This window comes from Adiantum capillus-veneris, chromosome 7 (genome assembly GCF_014529385.1).
Source record: "Adiantum capillus-veneris isolate H3 chromosome 7, ASM1452938v2, whole genome shotgun sequence".
In the NCBI taxonomy this organism is placed as follows: domain Eukaryota; kingdom Viridiplantae; phylum Streptophyta; class Polypodiopsida; order Polypodiales; family Pteridaceae; genus Adiantum; species Adiantum capillus-veneris.
In genome coordinates this window covers 83,913,445-83,938,255 of record NC_140937.1, presented here as the reverse complement: position 1 = coordinate 83,938,255, position 24,811 = coordinate 83,913,445, and the positions used below count along the sequence as shown (strand labels likewise).

The following is a 24,811-nucleotide window of genomic DNA, read 5'->3' as shown; positions in this document are numbered from 1 at the left end:
TTTCGCTCCATTCATCTTCGTCCATATCTTCTGGTTTTATCCCCTTGAGCTTTATAGGTTTTATCTGCTTCTTTTGTACCAAGACGTGCCAAATCTGCTTCTTCCACAATGGGAAATTGGTTCCATCCAGCTTCTTGATATTGTAAAGAGCAGTGTCCTGTGATCCAGCCATAGCTACGCTTCACAGTGGTTTACTTTCCTAGGAAAAATTCGACAGAGTTTCCCCTGTAAACTGACCTCTGAACCAATATCAACCTGTCAAATGAACCAAGAAAGCTTCAGATTCTGCATAAATTTCGGCAAAGTCTCCTTTGTAAAATGGCTCTGGTGTACTCAAAAAACAGACCAAAAAACAGCTCAAAAAACACTGTCTCTCTGACACTGTAAGCTGCGGGTAAACCTGTCGTGCACCTGTACTGTCTCTCATTGTCCTTTCACTGTCCTGTAAGCATAGACTGTGACAATGCCTCAACGGCAGTAAAGCAAAGATGCAATCCCAACTGTCTAACTCACAGTCAATACATCCTAGCTGCCTATCTAAGGGTGCTCGAGGGATCGCTCCAAGACCTGTATCACCGAAAGGATCTCAACATTCGAGAATCCCCCAGCTTAATAAAACCTCACTCGACCCTCAACAAAGGCTGCAGTAAATCTGACAGTACATAGACTTCCCACAAAGTCATACATCCACAAATTTTCCACTGTATGTTTTAACCGCTGCGGCGATTGTTTGCTGCGTGACTCACAGCCAGCAAACCCTCAACAGACATACATCATCTCTGACAATACATCCCATGTGGAAGTACCTGCAATGTCAGGATGAAATCTGGAATATCAAGCAGCAAACACAAGCTACCTGATGAACTAGTGGATGTCGCCTGCAGTCTGTGTGTAGATGCACCCGTGTCGTATGTGACACGCCTCCAAGAAATGTGAGCCGTCCTTCGATGTGTAGACAGCCACAAATCAACACTCTGGGAGTGTCGATATCCTCAGCACCTGCAGTCGTAGGCCGAAAAAACCCAAATTTGCAGAGTCGGATCTGCACCCGTCGAGACCACGTAGTCGAAAATGACCTCAGAATGAAATTCTGAGAACACCAAGCCCTTTGGCCTCTCCCACAGGATTTGGGGCCGTGTCTTTGCCTGTCGAATTTCACTCCAATCGGAGCTGGTGACTCTAGCCTCCTGCAGTGCTGCCCCGAGCCTCGATCTGAGCTCTGATACCAGTTGAAGGAGTACGAGCGGAAGTGCGACGCGAGAGAGAGTGCGAGAAGAAGAGAACGACGATATGGTGAACTCGCTCTACTGTAATGTGTAGAGCATAGTGAGTTCTTATTAGGTTTTTTACAAAAGAATATGTGTACATACCTGGCGGCGCGCCCACTTACCTGGGCGACCACATTGGGCTTTATACCCCAACACCTTTGACACAAGAACGTGTTGCGTCATATAAGCCCACATAGGGTAATTGTCCCCATCCAACGTGTCCTCAGCAGCAGCAAACATCTTGAAGACATCTGTGTTGTTGTCAGCCATGATAAATGATGCACCTGATGTGAAAATTGCCCGAAAATAGGAGAAATGGAGCGAGAACAACACGTGCTATATAGCACAAACCATGTAAGACTATAAGGCACCTGATATGCAGAAAACGGCACTGACAGAAATTCTACAGAAAATGACGAAATTGCCTGTGCAATCCTGTCTGTAGTGGAAACGAAGGCCGAAATGAGCCCAAATCAAAAATCTGAGCAGACTCTGCTCTACGAGCTCACCCGAAATTTTTGTCGACCTACGAATGCTTACCAAAGCTCACTGAAATCAAAGAAAGTGAGCACGCATGTGCTGGAGCAGCTGGCGACTAAGCCCGCGAGTATGCAACCTGCTAGATAGCCCTAGAGTGATAGGCGTATATACAATGCTCGGGGGAAAAAACCTCCTAAAGAGGGAAAAAATGCCCCGGCGGTCCTAGTGTGTTCACACACATCACTACCACATGTATATGGTAACACTCAAGCCAAAATGAATGCGGCAAAGCTTGACTCTTGGCCATACATTGTGCCATTTTTGTAAGTGACTTATTTTTCCTCTGAGCAACACCATTTTGTTAAGACGTATAAGGCATTGTACATTGGTGTTTTATCCCACGACTATCCAAAAATGCATCAAATTCATAAGACATATACTCCCCCCCTCAATCAGAATGGAGGGTGTCCATAGTACATTTCGAGACATTTTTAGCCATAGCCAAAAGTTGTCTGAAGCGCATAAATACTTCGGACTTTGCTTTAAGCTGATATACCCATGCATGCTTGGAGTAATCATCAATGAAAGTCACAAAGTAAAGGTAATTGCCCAAGGACAGAGTTTGCATGGGCCCACAAACATCACTATGCACAATCTGCAACCTGCATGTGGCCCTAACCGAACCATCCTTTGGAAACTTCAAATGTTGCATCTTACCCAAAATATAGCCTTCACACACATGTTTGATAAGTCCTTCAAGAGGCGGCAAAGAAGCAACCATATCAGATTTTAGCAAACGTAGCAAACTGGCAAAATTCAGATGCCCAAAACGTGCATGCCAAAGTTTTGCATCTAAAATAGCCTTTGAATCCACAACTGCATTTGCAAAATTCTGTCCACACTTGTCATATAAAGTTTGCTTATACAACCCATCGCATAAAATGCCAAATGCAACAATTTCATCATCAAAAGTAATATCATGTATTGTACATCTTTCATCCACAAATTTGAATACAAGACCAAGTTTAGCAAGTGCAGATACAGACAAAAGATTCTTATTGATCCCAGGTACATACAATTCATCAACAAGTGCAAACGAACTGCCATTTGCAGTAGTAAGCACAATCTTTCCAACTCTCTTGATCGGATAAGAGGCATTGTTGGCACAAGTGACTGAATTCCCATGAGGGACATCCTCGAGAGAGGGAAACAAGTCACGATGAGAGTTGATGTGTTTTGTAGCACCACTATCAAAGTACCACACTTGAGCATCTGCAGCAACAATTGACAAACATGCATCATGGACAGAAGGATCATAAGTGCACTCTGCACTAAAAGCCCATTCTGCATCAACATCAGCATCACAGTCTCCTTTCACAGAAGACTCAACAATAGCTACATTTGTAGTGGAACCAGCATTAGTAGTGGAACCAACCTCTTTCTTCTTAGCCTCTTTGGCCTTTAACTTAGGACACTGCTTGATCAATTGATCATTAGATTTACAATAATGGCAATGCATCTTCTTGTTTCCCTTATCACCAGAATTCCAGAACAAATTGCTACCAGCAGAAGCATTAGGAACAAGTGATTTACCACTCGTAGAAGAACTATGAGAAGTGGCTACACTGATGTTACCACCTTTTCTTTGAGCAGCAATAAAGGAATGTTCAACTCCACGTTGTCTAGTCCTTTTTTTCTTTGATAGTGACTCTTGCAACAGGAATGTGCATAATGCATCAAACTTCACAAATTTTGGATTTCCTTGGGTCATAAATCTCCAAGTACTAGCAAAATTTTGGTAAGAATCTGCCAAGGCATCAAAACAGTCTGCACAAGGGAATTGTCTTAAATGACTTCACCTACAGAAATAAGTTGCTCATTGATATCCTTGACAAAAGCAAGAAAAGTGTCCATGTCATCTTCCTCATGCATAATCTTCGACTCCAGCTCTTTACGCAACAATGCAATGCTTACCTCATTGAGACTTGCATAAAGACCAGTTAAAATATTCTAAGCTTGTTTTGCAGATTTCGTTGAACGAGTGTGAGGAATAATAGTGCGCTTCACAGACAAAGAAATCAATGCATGAGCCTGCGCATCTTTTACATCCCAACGAGCTTGCTTAGCCGTAGGAAAAATAGCTTTGGCAGCAGCAACCCTGCCACCAAAACGTGCAACATCCTCAACATCGCCTACATCCTCAGAACTAGGACGTATATCAATGCCATGCACAATGTTTCAAGCGCCCTTTGACACAAGGACATGTTGCATCATGGAAGCCCACATAGGGTAATTATGCCCATCCAATCTCTCCTCAGCAGCAAACATCTTGAACACATCTATGTTATTGTCAGCCATGGTAAATGCTACAACTGATGTGAAAACTACCCAAAAAAAGAGAAACAAAGTTGGAACAAAACGTGCTATATAGCACAAACTGTAGAACATTGTAAGGGGCCTATTATGCAAAAAACGGCACTGATAGAATTTTTGCACAAAATAACGAAATAGCCTGCGCAGTACTATCTGTAGTGGAAACGGAGGCCGAAATGAGCCCAAATCAAAAATTTGAGCAGACCAACCTCTATGAGCTTGCCCACAATATTTTTTGACCTGCGAACTTCCATCAAAGCTCACAAAAATTAGACAAAGTGAGCAGGCGTGTGTTGGAGCTGTTGGACAATTGTTGGAATTAGGATTGCAGGAAAACACGCACAGCTTGGAGAAGACAAAGGAAGCTCAAGGAACACAACAGAGAGTGTATTACTTAGTGTGCAATGGAAATATAAGATAGCCCTAGAGTGATGGGCGTATATACAATGTACGGGGGGAAAAACCTCCTAGCGAGGGAAAAAATGCCCCGACGGTCCTAAGTGTGTTCACACACATCACTACCACATGTATATGGTAACACTTGCTAGACTTGGTCTTGTAGTCAAATTTGTGGATGAGAGATGTATAGTACATGATCTTAGTTTTAGTGATGAAATTGTTGCATCTGGAATTTTATGCAGTGGGTTATATAAGCTCACTTTGTACGACAAGTGTGGACAAAACTTTGCAAATGCAATTGTGGATTCTAAGGCTATTTCATATGCAAAACTTTGGCATGCACGTTTTGGGAATCTGTTTGCAGAAATCTGTTATGGTTGCTTCTTTGCCGCCTATTGAAGCACCCGTCAAACATGTTTGTGAAGGCTGTATTTTGGGTAAGATGCATCGTTTGAAGTTTCCAAAGGATGGTTCAGTTAGGGCCACATGCAGGTTGCAACTTGTGTATAGTGATGTTTGTGGGCCCATGCAAACTCCGTCCTTGGGCAATTACCTTTACATCGTGACTTTCATTGATGATTACTCCAGGCATGCACGGGTATATCCACTTAAAGCAAAGTCCGAAGTGTTTATGTGCTCCAAAAAGGATTTATGGATATGGCTGAAAATGTCTAAAATTGTACTATGGGCATCCTCCCTTCAGATGTAGGGGGCAAGTATATGTCTCATGAATCTAATGCATTTCTGGCTAGTCGTGGGATAAAACACCAATGTACAGTGCCTTATACGCCTCAACAAAATGGTGTTGCTGAGAGAAAAAATAGGTCACTTATGGAAATGGCACGATGTATGGTCAAAAGTAGCTTTGCCACTTTTTTTTTTTGCTTGAGGCCATCATGTGTGCCACTTATGTACTTAAAAAGTGTCCTACAAAAGCTTTGTAGTCTATGACTCCTTATGAAGCATGGCATGATAGAAAGCCTTTTGATGAGAACATGCACGTTTTTGGTTGTTTGGCTTATGCTTTGGTGCCACAAACATAGCGCAAAAAGTTAGATGATAAGGCTGTCAAATGCTTTTTTTTTTTGTTATAGTGTTGAAAGCAATGGTTACAGGTTGTATCATCTGCAGACAAAGCATATCTTGGTTTCACGGGATGTTGTGTTTATGGAAGATTTTGTTCAGTCCTTGTTGTCATGTACTAGAGACAGTAATGTAAGCTCACAAGACATTTATGACACTTTATTGCCTCCTTTCAATGGTGGAAGTTCGAATATAAACTCCAATGAGGCAGATGTACATTATGTACTTGATGAGGAAAGGGCTAAGAATGAGAAGGCTACAGGTATGCCAAAATGGCTAGTGCATACTTTGCGTGACAATAAATTGGATGCACCTTTGTCTACTCGTACTCGTTCAGGTTCTCGCCATGCATCTTATGCATCAGATTGTTATGCTTTGGTTGTGTCTAGCTTATGTGATGTTGAGAAACCTCTATCTTTTGATGAAGCACAAAATTTAGAAAATTGGGTGGCTGCCATGCAATTAGAATATATAGAAAATGACACATGGACTTTATGTGATTTGCCTCCTAGCAAAAAGGCCATTGGTACGAAGTGGGTTTACAAGTTGCAATGCAAGCCGGATGGTGAGATTGATCGCTACAAGGCTCAACTTGTTGCAAAGGGTTATGCATAGCAAAAAGGCATAGATTATGAAGAGACTTTTTCTCCCACTTGTCGTATGACTACTGTGCGTTTTCTATGTGCATTCGTAGCTCATTTTTGTTGGGATGTACATAAGTCAGACATTGTTACTGCTTTCTTGCATGGTGATATATTTATGTCAGACATTGTTACTGCTTTCTTTCATGGTGGTAGGTTTTGTCACTAAAGGGCAGGAAGATAAAGTGTGAAAATGTGAGAAAGCTTTGTATAGGTTGAAGCAATCTCCTCGTGCTTGGTATGAGAAGACTGACACTCATTTGATCAAACAAGGCTTTCGTAATAGTCCAACAAAAAGCACATTGTATGTAAAGCATGAGGGTGATGTACTTCTCATGGTCGTTTCTTTCTAGGAGGGAAGGTGCATAGGAGCCAGGAGCTGCTTATTGCAACACAAATCGTCAAATTCTACTACTTCAAACAGGTCTGGAAAGCTAGGAACAACCAGGTTTTTTATAACACCTTGGAAACTGCTAGGCTCATAGAGATAATTCAAGAGAGCAGGGGAAAAACCTTGGCCATTGGGAAATAGAAGATCTCTAAGGAATGGAACAGGATAATTGGCCTCATTTATCAAGGATAAGGGCGCGAGTCGCTAGGGGTGGCTCCCCAAATAGCCGATGTAATTATGGTCTCTCGGTGATATCATGGCTCGACACGAGCATGGTAAGATTTTGTAATTTTTTGGGAGACCAATATAATTCACTCACAACTGTAAGTTTTGCCCAAGAACCAAAAAAACAGAAAAAAAAGTTGTCTAAGGATTGCATAACACATGCTAGAAACTCCAAAGATCGAATTCAAAGGCAAACAAAAGCGGACTTGAGAGATAGATAAATTGTTAATTCCTTTTATCATTATGTTTGCTTTGAGATGCATGCGACTGCAAAGTCACACTCAAGGCTCTATTCTTACATGTAGGGTACTCATCAATAAAGAGATAAGATAATCAAGCTCAATAGCAAAAATCAAAGATACCACCAGCTAGCCCAAGAATTTAGGGTGTACTAAATCTTCTTAATTCAATTTCACTAAGCAAGACATTTCTAAAATCACTCTCTCTCTCTCTCACTCTCTCTCTCTCTCTCTCTCTCTCTCTCTCTCTCTCTCTCTCTCTCTCTCTCACTCACTCAGAATCCACTCTAAGACTACTACCTCCAAAGTGGACGGCCTCTTGATTTCATTACTTGTTCGTGTAGTAATCAAATCCTTGAATAAATATAGACGGTGAGCTTATAAAATGTGAATTATCGTTTGTAGCACCTCATCATGTTCTCTGGCCAAAAGCTTATCGTTTGTTGAACTTAGAAATGTTTTCATTTTTACTTTTTGCTTTTTTGGGCTAGAGTCGGCGAGCCGCGAATGGGAAAAGAGGCTCTAGCTGTTGGCATTCTGGTATGCATGCATATCACTCATTGATGGACCGTATGTATCTCTCTCTTGAATACAAAATTTTGTAGGGTGTTATTTTTTTCATGTTACTAATATCATAATGTTATCGAGTGACCACAATATTGCAAATTTCAATTATATATCACATTATAAATTGCCCTTGTTCACCGATTACCAAACAAAAGTATGGTGGAGAGTTTGCACAATGTCTCTCCAAAGTCGCTAAGAGATGTAAGATTGTCAAATGCACGGTCTACCCTAGTATAAAGACATCGAGATTAGGAACAAGGTAGCCAGCTTGAAATTCGATATGGTGTTGACTTGAATTAAACTTTGCTAAGTTCCTTTTGTTGTTACTTTGGGTTCCAGTTCCAATGATAACTTGAAAGCTTAGAGTTCTTTTGTACGCATTGCGCAAGCTCAAGCAACGTTAAGCTGACATCTATGTATTGTGTCTCCACGTCCAAGCGTTGCCCCAGAGAGCTAACTTTGCCAATTTTGGCCCTACTTAGCTCAATTCTGTCCACTCTGTCTTCTTCACTACACACTCTCTCTCACCTTTCGCTCTGCGTGTTGCACACATCCACCATCCATGCAATTAAAACTCAACTCTCTCTCTCTCTCTCTCTCTCTCTCTCTCACACACACACACACACACACACACACACACACACACAATATGGAGGGTTTTCTAATTTGTCTTTCAATGCACATGATATGGAGGTTTTACATATAGTGAAGCCCCTCAAAATGAGTACACTACAAGCCACAAGAATACAAATGCACCACCATCCTCAAGGGAGGAACAACATAGTATAGAGTTTGAGGGGACCACACCATAGTTTCCACACTACAAGTTGAAGAGAAAGGGAAGTAGCTAACCTTCCAAAAAAGGGATTTTCAAGACATGTAGAAACTATAGGCTTCCACATCACTAACATACCCTAACAGACAACATCAAGAAATGGAAATTCAGCTTGAAAATTAATGGATACAATCATCGGAGCTTGATATTTCAATAGGATTGGTATATTAAAGGCTAGTGTCGAGGTCGAGGTTGATATATGCCCTGTTTCCAAGAGGGACATTGACCAATGATCCCCTCAGATTGGGTGTGATCTCCAACATTCACTAAATTTTACAAACTTGATGTGAATTTCATGAGAACAAACTTTTTGTGAGCTATGTGTGCACCTATGATAGGGCATTTTTCCCCGTTGTATGAAGGTCAAAATTTTCAAGGGTTTGGAGGAGGGCTTGTTTAAAAAGTGCCCCTGTCTTAGGATGAGAAGTAAAAAAAAGGTACTTGTCAATGGAAGGGGAGTATATTAAGATGCCCATCTAATTTAGAGAGCGGGATGGGCATGCTTTAGTATTGGAAATGGGAAAACAGTATGTAAAATAGAAGTCTCTTCTAATCTATATCTATTTCCAACAGTCTGATAGAGAATAGTTCGACCTATAAAAAGGTTTTTTGATTCAAACTCTACTTACATTGTTCACGGAACATGCCTTTTTTTTATAATCTTCACCCGCATATGTCAGTAAGATACAAAAATTGAAATGTAATTTTGTGATATTTTGTCATTAGAAGATTAGAAGGGCAAAATGAAAATGTGCCCTTCCATATATAAAAGGAAGGGTACTACTTTCTATTGCCTACGTTTGAAGAAAAGAGAGTGACCTTCCAATGCCAACGATGGCACTGTGCACTATGAAACATCGTGAACATTATGAGAAGGTGGTCCCTCCAAAAAGGTTAGCAAGTGGAGTTCCTATTTTAATCATGCTAGGCAACTTGTATACCTAGAATTGAAGGCTGAAAAGGCGTTCCTGTTTTGTGGAGGGTGGCTGAAGCACCCCCACCTAAACGATAGCAATCACCACAAAAATTTAGGATAAGGGCCCTTGTAACAAAAGGTAAGGTATGGGGAACTTTTTAATTTTTTGGAGGGCCCCCTACATGCGCCTTTAAAGGGCATGCGGAGCAGCCCTCTAACCCCTCTTCAAAATTCCCCTCTAACCCCCTCGTCAAGATTCTTTGCTCGCTAGTCTCGCAATCGGGGCCCCCAATTTGAAAATGTGGGGTTGGTCCACATTTGAAGGTTGTGATGTCTAATCGCAAGAAGATTTAGAAATTTTCTCAACTCTTTTTCACTGTTTTTCATACAATGCATAACATCATGAGCTTCTGTTCGAGAGGCACCGCATACCTAGCTAGGCACAATTGGGGGCAGGGGACCACCGGCCCCCCCACCGGGCCGGCGGTCCCCTGCCCCCAATCATACCCAGCTAGGTATGCGGTGCCTCCCTCATAGAAGCTCATGATGTTGAGGTAAGTCACAATGTGGGAATTATTGTGAGAATTTGTCCAAAACTTCTTGTAAATCAATCGAAGAGCATTTACATATATGGAGAAATAGTGGCCCATGTATGACTCATTAACATATACAAAGGACAAATAAGAACTTGCAAGTGACACTGAGCAAGGTTTACAACATCCATAGCTTAAATAATAAATTAGTTACTCTAGCCATCTTGTGCTCGACATGTGTACTTTAAGTGATCTACCAAGAATGTTGGTCACTTTTGCTTGCAAAACCCAAAAGACCACTCAAAATCAATATTAGAGGGTAAGGACCAAAGATTAATTTTTCAAAAATTTATTTTAAGGAGGCATGTGTCAATGCAACGATTTTGGATTCGGTGGACAATTGCGGGCCTAAATCTTGTTATATTAATGTAAAGTGCTTTTTTTGGAATTTCCCAGTTGTGTTAATCATTTGTATTTTCTTTTGATATCGAACACTGCCATTTTCATATGGAGGCCTTGTTCCATGTTATCCACTGCTAGGAGTCACAATGCAGCTTCTTGGATTTAAGGCATTTGATTCCTCTACTCCATGTATAGACTTATCAAAGTGTAATATGTCAGTACCTCTGTTGCTACTAACATGCACTAAGGAGGCCGTCAAGAGAAGGCTGATCCAAAATTATATTGCCTACAGTCATTCTTATATTTGTGCTCTAAAATGGGTGAGACGTCCCGAGGTCACTTCCTCTATGTCAATTATCTGTAACACTCTACACAAGTATGTTATATCAATTACTGTACTACTCACTAGTAAGCAAATGTATGCAAAACAAGCATATATGCGAGAAAATTGTACAATACGACTTCCCATTTTTGTAGTGGTTGCAGATATGTCATTCCAAAAGTTCTACTTTGAGCATAGCCTTGCACTCTCATTGCCCCATCCACATGTGCAACCAGCTATGCATCCTCATTTTGGAGCACATGTTGAGGCTTCAAGAAGCAACCACATGGAGGAAAACCAAAAAACTCTAGGTCAATGTAGCTAAGTAAATGGTCAGTGACAAAGTTTGCAATAAACAAGGCTTGCCACACAATATCTCGTAGCCAATCCAGCAGGCCTATGGTCCTCCAATGGAACATCACTAAAATGAGGAGGCTTAAGCATTCCATTAAATGGAGAAAATTTTGGCTCCTAACATGTTAACCATGCTCCTATCTACAATGGAATGCGTTGAAAGTGACCCATGAATGACATTCTTGACACTCAACTTGGAAAAGGCCACATGAGATGTTGAAAGTTACAATACTATCGATAGAGTGATTTTTATATATGTATATATTAAATTAAAAATATGTCAAGTGTGAAGGAGCTCTAAGCAACAGAAAAGGCTGAGTTAAAGGTAGAGAAAAGACGACTAAATAGATTCACATTGCAGACACCCTAGAAAACCCCTTGATAGGAGTACCTTGTCTTTTTACTTCAACATTTCATGAGGCTTTTAATATTCTACACCATCACCCTTCACCTTTGCATTTTAGATGTTGAGAAGATTTATTGTTTTTTTGAGATTCTATCAACCTATTATGATGATGATTTGTCTAAATTTAAACTACAACTACGTCGATGATTGTTTTGACGAATGTGCCAATGTATGAATAAGCCAACAATTCTCTTTTCATGACTTTCTCGCATCCATCACCCTCAAAAAATACATGACCCAGCATGGTCATGATGGGAGGGGCCATATCTCCCAATGATTATATCCAAAGGTGCATGTTGTTGTGTACCACATATGTTCATCCCTTGCACAAATTTGACCACAAACATGGCCTTCACCACTAAGAAGAGGGAGAGGATGTGTCCGAAGAACAATACTCTCTTGAGTTCTACCCACCATCTTGGAAAGAAGAAATTTTATGTCACCCCTTCCCAAAGTATCGGCACCATTTTGTGGAGCCCCCAATCGTGGTGCTCTCTCTTCACCAACCTTACCCACATGGAGCAAGAGCCTTGTGACATTACTACTTAGCTATTCATAGCTGGAAAATTCTTGCAAGAACATGGATGGTTATCAGAGGATAGAGAATAGAGAGAGTAGAGAAGCTTGAGGTATAGAGCATGGATGGTTAGCCACAAGGTAGGGTGTGAATAAAAAAAGGAAGTACATAGCACAGAATACATTCTGATAGCTTTAGCCTTTTAAGCCCTTAAGACCCAGAGAGAGAGAGAGAGAGAGAGAGAGAGAGAGAGAGAGAGAGAGAGAGAGAGAGAGTCCCTTCATATCTCAAGATCACTGTTCCTTTCCTAATTGAGAAGGCTCATTGGCACAAATGCCCTTAGGGAATTGACCTTTTTCCAATTCTAGCTTTGTCTCATGGTTGGACAAGGGCTGTGTTCCAGCTGGTAAAACACTTGCCAAGACCACTAAGAGGACATCCATCATGGCGTGAGCTTGTTTGAATAGCAATGCATCACACTAGCTCCCTCTCCAACAAGCAATTAGCTTTTGGAGGCAAGATTTTTAAAAAAGCACACATCAAATAGACCATGCTATATTCAACTGGCTGTTACCCTCGTTAACGTAACCCGTTAAGACGTGGTGTTTATGTCAAGATCAACATTATTATCCTTTTTTTTTCGCTATACCACAAAACAAAAAGATGGCATCTAGCCTGTTGAATGCCTCCTAGATAAAGCACACCAAACAAGGATGCAAGAAGCTAGAAGCATGACAGAACATGCTCACACAAATGCATATGTGAGCTGATATAACATAGTGAAGGGTCACGTTGGCATTCTAAAACGATACAAATGAAAAGGACCCATATGAGGCTCTTTCGTGAAATGACCCATTTACAAACTATAGCTTGACATGCAAATGTTAAATATATGCCTAACTCTCTTCTTCAGAAGGCTTGTTTTAAAAAGCCAAAGATGCATAAGGCAGTCATGCATAACGTGTAGACGCGTTCTATCATACAAAATCCCCTTCAATAATTACGAGATTTCCTGAACAGTTTACCTGAAGTTTCCAAGGCCACTTGCCCCTTCGATAATTATTCCAGCCAGCAGATAAAACGATTCAATTTACAAAAATATCAAAAACTTATTTTGAGGTACAATCATACTAGTAGAAGCATACATAGCTAGTACAATGCACCCAACCAAAGACTCCATGGAGTAGACACTTTCAGAGAGCATCTAGAAAAAATCAACAGAACATTAGAGCTGTGTTTTTTCTTGTCTCCAACTGTGTGTGCATGTGTGTTCATGAGAGCGAAGGGAGAAAGGATAGACCCAACTTCTACTGCCTACAATAAGGTGAGAGCAGAACGGAGCATTTGTATAAATCAGCAATCCAGTGCAGACAGCAATTTAAGATACAAGAAGTTTGCACCAAATGCACGTTCTGCAGCATCATGTGAAACACATTGTCCAATATCAATCAAAGAAGGCTCTTTTCATCATCATGGAAATTAATACTAAATGCACCTAAAAAATGCTCAAAGGGTATATTGTCTGGTTGCTGCAATCTAACAGGAAATAACTGAATGCTCAAAAAGCGAGTTTTCGCCGATTGGCTTCATGACGTACATACTAAAAAGCATGCTAGATAACCATAAACTAGAAAACCCAAAATACTTAAGTGGCTAAGAAACCACCTGCTCAAACAAAAGTGTTACACAGGTAAAAAGAAGAGTTAGCAGCTTACTTGAAATGACTGTTCCAAAAACAATAGAAATCTGAACTGTTCAACCCACACGATTGACTACTACGCAATTTGATCAGTACCATGACTAATGCATGTGGACTGACTAGATGCCCTGTGATAATACCATAATTCATGTGTAAGTATATTTATTAGTTGCTTAGCCGACGGGCTTTCTTGCCGCTCCCTTTGATTCGACCCCTTCCTCTTTTTTTCCCCTCCGATTCCTGATCCTTGACAAAAGAAAAGAGTCTTATTAACTTCCCAAGATTTGAAACAAGGAGTAGAAGGAAAAAAGACAATCCATCTACAAACATTAACATTCTTGCTTGATGTAGAGACATGCACAACATTTGGCTTATTTTGAATGAAGAATTTGATACTCCCAATGAAAGAAAAAGAGCTCTAAAATAAATGATCAACCTCGGATGATGTACCAACAGCTAATCAAAAAATAGCAATGCTTTCGGCATAAGATTTTAACCTGGCTTTCTGGAGGTGAAAAATCATGGAGAGGGTGCTCATGGTTCTTCCAAAGAACTTCTCGCACTCGACGGGCTAATGTCTCACATTTTCCGACCCATGCTTCACTCCATCTGGACACACGAACGCCCTGCCCTTTTCTTGGATCCCCAGGGTTTAAGGCTAGACGCTTTACCCAGTCTAGGAATGCTGCAAATGACTCAGAGCCCTCGGCAAAGGAAGCTGCACTGTGATCTATGGAAGAATTGTCAATGGTAGACCCATCCTCCAAACTTTTTTTCTTTGCAGAGGTGACACCACGGCTCTTTGATTGACTCTTAACAGACTCTGGCTTTACACTATCTTCATTTTCCCTTTTTAAGGCATTTGGTGAGCTCTGTACAGCTTGATTTGCTACTAATCTTCTATTCTCTACACCCTTCAAGTATTTCACATACACCAGCTTCAGCAACGGGCCGCACTCCTGCCCAAACCCAAGGCTTTTTGATATAGAAGACCACAAGCTAACCTGATCATAGCCACCACATGCTCTAACTTGAAAAGAGAGCTGAACAAGGTCCACCTCTTTCCCTTTAACGAGAACAGGAATTGGTCTAGTCTCAACTAAGTGCCGAACCTCAAAGGCCTCAATGACAGTCTTTATAAGGTCATCCTCCTGAATGTCCATCTCCTCAGGTAACTCGTCTGCTTGAGTAAGATTACCTGCTAAAAGGCCACCATCCCCTTCTTCAGTCTTGTCACCTGTCATTTCTACATCCTTGCCCTCCACAGGGACTGTCATTTGATTGTCATTCGTATCCCCTCCTACTTGTTGACAAATGCGTTCAAGAATAGGTTCTACTCCCTTCAATACAGACCCTTGCTCAGTGTCCCTTGAACTCATGTCTACATCTGAACGATGGTCCATTGTCTGGTCCTCAGCATCAGCAGGACTTTTGCTTGAAGCTGCTCTTCTTGATTGACCTTCCACTATAGCATCAGTATGTGGAGTATGCTCGCCGGGTGCAATTGAAGGAGTAGAACCATCCTCCAGTTGAGATCCCGGATCTCCATCCCGCACGGTCTCTGATACACCCTCTTTCATAGGGTAAGTTTGTCCAGTCAACTGCTCTAGAGCATCTTCTATCTTCTGCTAAGCACCATAAACTTCCAGTCTCAAGAGCTGAAAACAAAAGCAGCTCAACTTAGTTGCACATTCCAACAAATTTCAGAAAAGCGAAACAAACATGTACATACTGAAGGCCTACTTCAAAAGTGTCTCCAAATTCCGTTCTCCACATTCAAAAACATTTGTTACGGTAAGCATGTCACAAAAAATATTGAAAAGTGTAGAGCATGGAAGAGAGAGTAAGCGAAACTTTCACTACTACCAGTTAGTGATGCATCTACAACCATGTGCATAAAAATTTAACTTTTCACGTAGTTGCTGAAGAAGATGCATCTATAGGTGTACCTGTCTATTGCATTTGTGTGGACAACAAGCCCTGAGCTAACAAACGAGCATGGATACAGCCTTGTTTTAAATAAGCATGATGTTGGAAGCAAGCAAGGGCAATGCAATTCCTCTATCCATGAGAAACAATTATCCACCTCCTAACGAAACCTCTCTATAAAGGCACATAGCTTTTAGCTTGTTGCTTTTCTACCCCACAAATAAGACTCCATAACCATGCATTGGACTTCCCCACTTGAGTTAGCAGAATACTCTCATAAAGAGGAGAACTCCATTTCTAATATGTATGCACTCCATTCATTCGGGACGAAGTTGCACAAATTCTGCAAATTTATCGATCAAGACGTCAAATTTATCGATCAAGACGTTAAATTCAATTCATATTGCACCGGTGATCCAATACTAACATACTTATTGTTTTTACCTCAATTGCTTGACTTCTAACTATTGCAAGAAAGTTGCGACTTCTAAATTCCAAGTTTGCATGCTATAAAAGTGTGAAATTTGTATATGTTTCTAAAAATCACTAATCAGAAAATGTGCATCACACACACATACAAAGTCACAAACGTTCCCACACACATACATGTTAAACATAAATCTTGTTTCTAGATTCAAAGTTTGCATGCTATAAAAGTGTGAAACTTGTATATGTTTCTAAATTCAAAGTTTGCATGCTTTGTATATGTTTCTCAAATGTGCATCACGCACACATATAAAGTCACAAGAATACAGACACATACATGTTAAACATAAATCTTGTTCAATACTTACCGTATTTTATGGTTCAAAGTTGTTCTGTACCACAACCATTTTTTCGTAATTTACATATCGTATTTAATGCTTTTGTCCACTTTGATTAGGGAGAAAAAATAGCCAACCGGGTTCTGATATGTATTTCACTCCATCTATTTGTGAAGAAATACCCACCCAGAGGAACACGGCTAATTTAGATTTATGGCATTATAGGTTTGGCCATTTGAACATTGATGCTCTTTGTCGTGCTTTTCGTGAACATCTAGATGATTAAAGGCTTCCAAGATGTTGGGAGGTAAGCATGGAAAATGCATTACTTGCATTCGTGGGAAGCAACATTGAGAGGCTAACGACGAGCTACTGCGGATTTGAAGTTGGTTCACACCAACCTTTGTAGACCTATGTAGACTCCTTTGGACAGAGCCCTTTACTTCATGTTGCTGGTGGTGACTTTCACCGCTTTACTTAGGTATATTCTCTACAGCACAAGTCAAAGGCATTTGATCTTTTCAAGGACTGGCATGTTGTGGAGAAGAAGAGCAATGAAGTGTTAAAGACAACTCGATCAAACAAAGGTGGGGAGTTTACCTCCAAAGCATTCATTCAGTTTTGTGCGGACCATACATCAAACTGGTGTCACGTGCACATGGCTCTGTGTGCCACATGGACAGGCTTCATCGACTTTCAGAGCCAATTTTGTACCTATCTCTAGATAGGTGTCATGAGGCTGTGACAACCACTAACTTTATTTGTTGGTTTCCTTCTCTTGATTTTTATTTAATTTTTGGGACCCTCTTTTTAAAATAAAAAATGCCCAGACATTGCATGGCCAATGTGAAACAGCCGTCGGCCGAGACTTTCACCCGCAGGACAGGCAGCCACGAGATGGTTGTGTAGCAGACTTGGACACTCTAAACGAGAAATCAATAGCAACACACAAATAGAAACTTCAAAATCACTGAACTTTAAGAGAGAGAGAGAGAGAGTCGACATGGCCCGACATAGTTCCGCGCCCAGAGGTATTGGCCCCAAAGTCTGGCGCCCCTTTCCGTATTTCTTCATCATTAATCATTGCAAAGTACAACTCCCAAGGGACCTCTGCTCTCACACTCTGCGTCCAGATGCTCTGCAGAGTGAGGCCCAAGGCTCTTTTAAACAGTACAAGGGATGCCAAAAGCAAAGCCCCAAAAACAATCAGTTCAAAAGCTTCAAGTTCCAAAAGCATATGGTCCAAAAATTGGCGCCAAAAGCTGCCAGCACAAATCGCAAAATTCCGTACAGTGCCGCGTTAGCAGTCAGCGTAAAACGCGGGGCTGTCCGTACGGCTTGCCACGTCAACAACCTTCACGCGATTTCCCCTTTTTTTTTTAATTCTTGTGTCCCCCAAGGCCCCATCAGACGGGACCCTATAAGGTGGACAACTTATAACTTTAAATCTTGTCAGTTTCTGAGCGGACATGCCACATCATCATTTTCTGACATACCCTCCTCTTTGAAAGAATTGTAATCGCCCTCGATTACTCCTGCAAAATCAGACATAAGCCATAAACCAATTCAGTAGACACTGACTCTAAGTACCGATGCACTAGACGACACAAATCGAGCACTTGCACAAAGACGACAGTCACTGAACATCCACATCACATTCAAATCAAATCACATAAAATCCATCAAGATCTAGGACCGTGATCTCTCAGCAACGTGTTTAGCAATCGCATCTAGATCCACACCGGATCTCACTGATGTCGGATTAACTAATTCTTATTGCGATCATGTCCCCATAGAATCTCAAGACCGAAATGTTGCAGCCATTCGTCTTTCAAACCTGCACTCAAACACAATCACATGAGTGAGCACACATAATCAGATTTACTTTCGGGAATTCCCATTTCAAAGTACTTCATAAAGTCATATAGCAGAATACAATGCCGACTAAGAACCGCCGTTCATTTTACCTTTCTCTTTCCTTTCTTAGTGAGCCAGTATTTGTTCCAGAACAAGAATCTCCTCGCTCTCTTCCACTTCAGGTTGCTCCTCAGGCTCTCTGTCGATTGGCACCTCACCCTTGAAAAGTTTCAAAAGACTCGCATGAAAAGCATTGTGAATCTTCTAAGTATCTGGTAACTTCAGTCTGAAGGATACATCATTTATCTTCTCTTTAATATGCTCCTTTCCCTTTCGTTTCCTCAGACATGCCTTCTCAAACCGTAGAAGCACCCAATCATCTTCCTCAACTACAAGTCGTGTCAATTCTTGTCGGCTACCTTCTTATGTCGTGCTTGATACTTCTCAAGAGCCTCGTGCACCTTGGCAAAAGCAATATCCAGATCTAGATCATACTGATATGTAAATCTTATCCTTGATCTGGGGAATTTTCTGATCTGCCAGCTGATTCTTTTTTTTCCTTTCTTTCCTTGTGTCGTGGGACCTGTGGGTAGCTTCGCTAGCTTCCCCTGTCCGTTGGCACATTAGTCTCAATCATCGGAACCCTGAGACGCACTATCATTCGATGTTTTATCCGGAATTCTCTCATGAACTTGCATCTCGTTCCCTTAGTTCGTCGGAACCTTCGGATGTGCTACCATCAAATTCTTCAAAATCCTGTGATAAGTTGTAATCTGATTCTCTTGATTCATTCTTTTCACTGGCAGACTCTTGCCCTGTTAAGGTGGATACTATCCTGGCCGTAGGGTTCATCAATAAATTTAAAGCATTTCCTAAAGGTAAATAAGCCAACCGTGCCATAGACGTAAAAGGCTCAGTAGAAGTATCATTACAGTAGTACCATAACATCAAGTGAATCACACCACACCATTCGGACAGTAGTCCATAAGTCACCTGAGAAGGAGTCGGAGCAACCAACTCCACAATAGCCTGCTTTTCCTTGCCTTTAGCCATATAGCCGATTACTAAATGCTACACCCTTGCGGGTAAAAGCCTCACAATCTCAAAGAGCACAAGTACTCACACGCTCACCAGAGACACACAATACCAATGCTAAGTGAGCATGAAAGCTCACCTTTATAAGGTTGGGAGCCAGTGGCCGTTTTCCCTTTACAGTAGTGTGGCAGGCCAGCTTCAAGAGGAAGACGATACAACAACGCCGCTTCATTAAGTGGCCACATTCTCTCCTAGTAGTGAGGCGGGCCCAGCTTCAACAGCATCGTAATCTCGTACAGAGAATGGGAGGAAGGGAGAGATAGAGAGAGGGGAGGCGAGAGAGAGAAGGGGGAAAGGGAGGGCATTTAGACAGCGCAATAGCGCAAACTGCAGGAGGCCATTGTGGTTTTACACAAAAGAGGGCAAAAAATGACAGAGCCAGGCTGCCCGCCTTTCTTCATAGCTCTTTAGTTAGCTACTAAGGGTTAGGTCTCATTTAAGGCACCTCCTAAAATATCACCTAATGAATTTACTACAATTATTCACCCAAGGCTCCCTAGGCCAAATAGTCCCCAGTTAATAATACCACAAGGATATTAACACACTGGTCCTAGCAATGTGTGTGTGTGTGTGCGCGCGCGCGCAAGTAGTGGGTGCAGGTGATCACAACTTTAATGGAAAGCTTGCCTTCTCCCTTGTGTAGTGCAATGATTTGCTCTCGAGTCTCATGCATCTCTCCCTCCTTTACACATATGGTAATGCCCCACTTGCACTTCTTAGATGACCATGTACAGTTTTGGGAGTTTTACGCGTGTTTGCCAAGGCAAGAGCCTTCTGAACAGGAGCCGGATTAGCTAATTGCTAATCCCCCACAGGTACGCATAGTTCCATCACAAAGAATTGTGAAAATGGAGAGTTTTCTGGCGTGAAAACTTGTCCAATTCACAGGGGAACTGTCCCATTGCGTGCGGAAGCTCTGAGACACGCGTAGACGTGTCTGCTCCGCTCAAAATGATGCAAAACCGGGAATTATAGCCTGCTGTGTTTATTTGCAAGTTTAGGGTTTTGTACCTAAACTGCAAGGTATCACAAGGGGACCCTTGGGAAAGCCTTGGGTGCTTATACAGGACGATTTAGAGAGATTTCTCGCGAGAAATCTCGTCTAAATCAAAGGACAAGTAACCCTATAGGTGCGGGAGCTCGAGGGCTACCCACAGCAATGATCAGCTTGCGAATCGGATCACAAAATAGAGAATTACAGCTTGCTGGAATTTTTTGCAGGTTTAGGGTTTTGGCCAATACATGTCCCAAGAGCTTCCGGGAAGCTAGGAAATCACCAAATAGGTGTTTTGGTGCAAATTGGAGGCCAAAAACAGAGAATTCAGCGTGCTGTAATTTCTCGCTAGGTTTTGTAAAGTGCTCTAAAGTGCCTGGGAAATCACCGTTTACTTGGGATTTTGTCCGTGGAGACTTCTACTATTGTTATGCTGCAAAAATTGGGCTAGAGTAGGGGAATTTCAGCCCAATAATGGTGGGACGGCTTGTAGAAGGTTTTTCTCAAGTGCAATAAGAATAAAGAAATACCGAAAGGGGCACCAACCTTTGGGGCCAATAGGGTGTCACGGTCTACTTGGGAGCGCTCTAGCTACCAAGTCGTGAATTGTTTTGAAGTGGTGAATTCCAATTACATGTTTATTTGTGAAGTTAAAAACATATAGATCGGGTGAAAGCCAAAGTTTACCGCCCTCTAGTGAGGCTATTTGCCGGTTTCATGGTTCCGTTGCCGGGACAGCATCACTTTTTCTTCAAGAAGTGAGCCTTGGTTGGTTTTCGGCGAAGACACACAAAGTACAAGAAATGGAAATTTCATTATGGTTGACACAACGAATGACACCGAGAGAAGAAGAAGAAGAAGAGTATTTTAACGTCGTAGGAAACTATCCCAAGAGACCTTAAAGATCTATCCTACGAGGAATGTTGAACTCAAGACCTGTTATTCAAGAGGGAAATGGCACACAAGCTTTTCGTCCAATGTATGAAGTTTGCAAAATTCACGGCCACCACTGTCTGTACCTTTTGTTGATGTGAATGCGCCACAAGCTCAAGGGATAACGATTGGGCATAGATGAGGATGTATTCACGACACACTTGGTTGCTGATGTGAATGTGTTTACTCCATTGATGCAAAATCCCAGATTTATGGATTTCTTGCAAGCTCCACTAGTGTCCTAGCAGGCAAGGTAACCGAAGTCAGATGGGCAAACTTTTTCTGTCCATGAACAGGTGGCTAGGACGCTACCTCCTCAGGCTATCCCAATTCAGCCAGCCACCTTTCAGAGCCCAAACGTTGGTCTATATGGATAGGGAACAACCTTCCAAGCTATGCATCATGTATTCCGCCACCCACGGTAAATCCTGAGTATTTTGGAGGTGGATCTGTATTTCACAACATGGCTGGTTATGCGCTTGGAAATTAGCGGTACATGCCAGGAACAGTGTTTGGGGGTATGTAAAGTGTTATGCCAAACCCCATGTATGGTAATATCAGCTTACAGTCAGGGTTTCAATGCAGTAAGGGCCAGTTTGGGATGCCACATGGCAATTTTAGATAGCTGGTTTTTCTAATCAGCAGGTAAATATGGCAGCAAGAAGCCAGAATGCTAATGGCCAAGGAGCATAGATCAATGTGGCTTCTTGCAAAAACTTGAAGGAGCACAATCAGAAGTTTTGTAAAGCGCTGCACTTCCTACAGATTTGTGTCATTGACAGAGCATATAGAGAGTGCGCTGCCTAAAGGGCTCAAGAATTATTGTATAAAGAATAGAGTGACCACCCTTACTCACCTTATGGAGGTTGCTCACACTGGTCATGCCTTGTTGAAGGGAGAAGACAGAGATTCCAGGGCAACATGACAGGGGGCCAGTCAAAGAAAAGACCAGCAAAGAAGTCCTTTGCGAAAGCGACTCTTGAAGCTTCCCAGGGGTCAGGAAAAACAAAGAAAGCTAGACTCAACCGAGTCTTCTATAGGACAGGCCAAGAGACAAAAAAAGATTGCAAGACATTATTTGGTGAAGTTCAAAAACTATCCATCCATGGATGCGAAGTGGATGGAAGAAAGTGAACTGATAGAGTTATCAAATGTATTGCAGCTCTAGCTTGAAGCTTTTGGTTTACAACCCATGTATTCCCCAACTCAAATCACTTCAATAGAGCAAAGTTCAAAGGTTTTGACACATGCTCAAAAGAGGAGTGATGTTGGAGTTATCACTTCTCATGTACATACGGACTCAATGCAATAGAAGTGTACATTGCTTGACAAATGTTAAAGGTACAATGCTCACTTCTATGATGGACAGAAATGACAAAAGTGTGAAGGTTTCATTAAGTCATTTGTACATATGTTTGACAGTCCTTGAGGATACATGTGATGATAAAAGGATGCTTATCACACTAAATCATATGTGGCACGTATAGGATGCATGCAATCAAGGACGTTTGCGATTTCAAAAGGGGGGTATGTCACGAGGCTGTGACAACCACTGTCACGTGACACATCCAACCCTATGTGTCCGTGGACAAGCTACAGCATAACAGGGTTCAGTTCAATCAAGTCAGTCTAGATTTAGAAGTGATCTGGCACTTTGTGAGTCTATTCGTAGACCGAGCATGCCCAGTCACTTAGTGTAGATGCATAACCTCTGGTTGCACACAGCATGATCATAAGCGTTCCCATCAGAATCCTTCAGGGGAATTTCCCAGTGCATTTAGCCTATTTTACCTATTTTTCACTTATTAATTTAAGTGACTTTCCAACAAAGTAGATAGGGCAATTTGGGTAAGAAAATATATAAGCAAACCAAAGTTAGCACTAAATGGCAGAAGAGGCAACAGGAGCCAAGCTCAGCAGGCAACTTCTCAACAGGACCTTGGCGGTTTCCCCCTCCAAGCAAGACCCCCATGCTAGCGTTTTCTTCATCAGACATCTCTAGCGTTTTGATCCCAGCCTGGCGTTTTTGCATCAACAAGGATCGCCAACAGAAGACCTTCACTAGTGTTTTGGAAAACCAGCAAGCTGGCGTTTTTGAAACACAACAGTCCAACGTTTTTGGTCCCATCTTCAGCCCTTGCAGATCCAGCATATGCAGCGATTTGCAGCCCTAAAAGACCAGCAAGATCAGCCCTAAAAGGAGTAGCAGATTCAACCCGGATAGACCATTGGTTTTCAGCCTAAAGACACCTCAGTCTTTAGCCCTAATCCTGTAGATTTTCAGCGACAAAGAGCCACAGAAACAGAACCCCAAATCAGCGTTTTTCAATTTTAGCAGATTTCAGCCCATAGCGTTTTTGGACAGCAGTAGAAAGATTGCAGATTTCAGCCCTTAGGTTGGTCTCGTCATCACCATCGTCATCGCCGACATAGCCTAGACTTGCATCAGTCTCATGCATACCGTTTGTACCAAATTGTGCAATCATAAGTAGACCACTCTCGCCAACGAGAGTGGGGCCTTCGGAGGAGGATTTTACGTCTCTGGTGTCGTATCTCTCTTCTCTCTCTATCTCTCAGTCTCATACACTTGCACGCACAGTGTCCATTCACTTTGTTTGTGATCATAGCATTTTCTCACTAAGAACGGAAGGCTCTCCCTTCCATAAGAACAAAAGGAACCTTGAGCACAGTTCGGAGCACTCATCTTGAGCAAAGTGCAAACATTCATTCCGCTGCACCTAACATTGGTATCAGAGCTTTGGCAGTGTTCTGTATCACTCAAGGAAAGAACCACAAGAACCACATAATTTTTTTTGCTTGTTGCGGTCGCACGAACCCAAGTTCACTTGGGCGTGTCGATTCCTAATCGTGTTTTTGAAAAGTGACAGGAATCCCAAGAAAGAAGGGCTTGTCCAGCCTCCCCTTGTGCCTCTTTTCACTCATTGAGAGCGGACCGTGCACTTAGCGGCCGGTCAATCGACGTGAGGTGGGAAAAAGCAACCTTGGTGTGAGCGCAAGGCCGCAAAGGGGTGCGCACGGAAAGGAGTAGAACTCGGGTGAAGAGAAAATCCTTCTCAAACGCGGTTTGCAAGCGAAAGAAAACCTCAAGAACCTCAAGACCCTCAAGAACCCAAGACCCTAGTGCATGGTCATCACCCAAAGCGGAATGGATAGTTCGCATACAGGCGATGAGCATGAGAGAGGCAACGAAGAATTTTCCCCATCAAGAGATTTTTCCGACCCTCCCCCTTCGCCATCTACGCCACGAGTTGTACCAACTTCTATGAAGGAGATGGTCAAGTCGATGTTGGACATGATGGCACAACAACAAGAAACAAATCAAGTTGCATTGGCACATTTAGCAAGAAAAGCAAAACAACAGGAAGCTAAGGACCGCGAGCGCGACGAAAGAAACGAAAGAATTGCCGCACAACAGGCAGCTAAGGACCGCGAGCGCGACGAAAGAAATGAAAGAATTACTGCACAACAAGAATCAAATCGCTTTGCTTTAGAACGCGAGCACGATGGACGAAACGAAAGAAAAACAGAAAGAAAGGCCGAGCGTGAAGCTCAAAGAGTGGCCTTGGAG

At 42.1% G+C, this 24,811-nt stretch overlaps 1 protein-coding gene across 2 annotated transcripts in view; it reads right to left on the bottom strand.

The window, feature by feature from the left end:
- Nucleotides 1-13,576: 13,576 nt before the first annotated feature.
- The window catches only part of LOC147454141 (uncharacterized), a 32,894-nt gene continuing 21,659 nt past the window's right edge, over nucleotides 13,577-24,811 (bottom strand). The window contains exons 2-3 of one of the 2 annotated variants that reach the window (XM_086516168.1): nucleotides 14,148-15,308; nucleotides 13,577-13,896 (exon numbers count right to left, since the gene is read on the bottom strand). In XM_086516168.1, coding sequence (XP_086372294.1) covers nucleotides 13,816-13,896; nucleotides 14,148-15,230 — 1,164 coding nt within the window. In that variant the 5' untranslated portion in view covers nucleotides 15,231-15,308 and the 3' untranslated portion in view covers nucleotides 13,577-13,815. The remainder of the gene's footprint in view (nucleotides 13,897-14,147; nucleotides 15,309-24,811) is intronic. The other variant, XM_086516169.1, reaches the window with a different exon arrangement.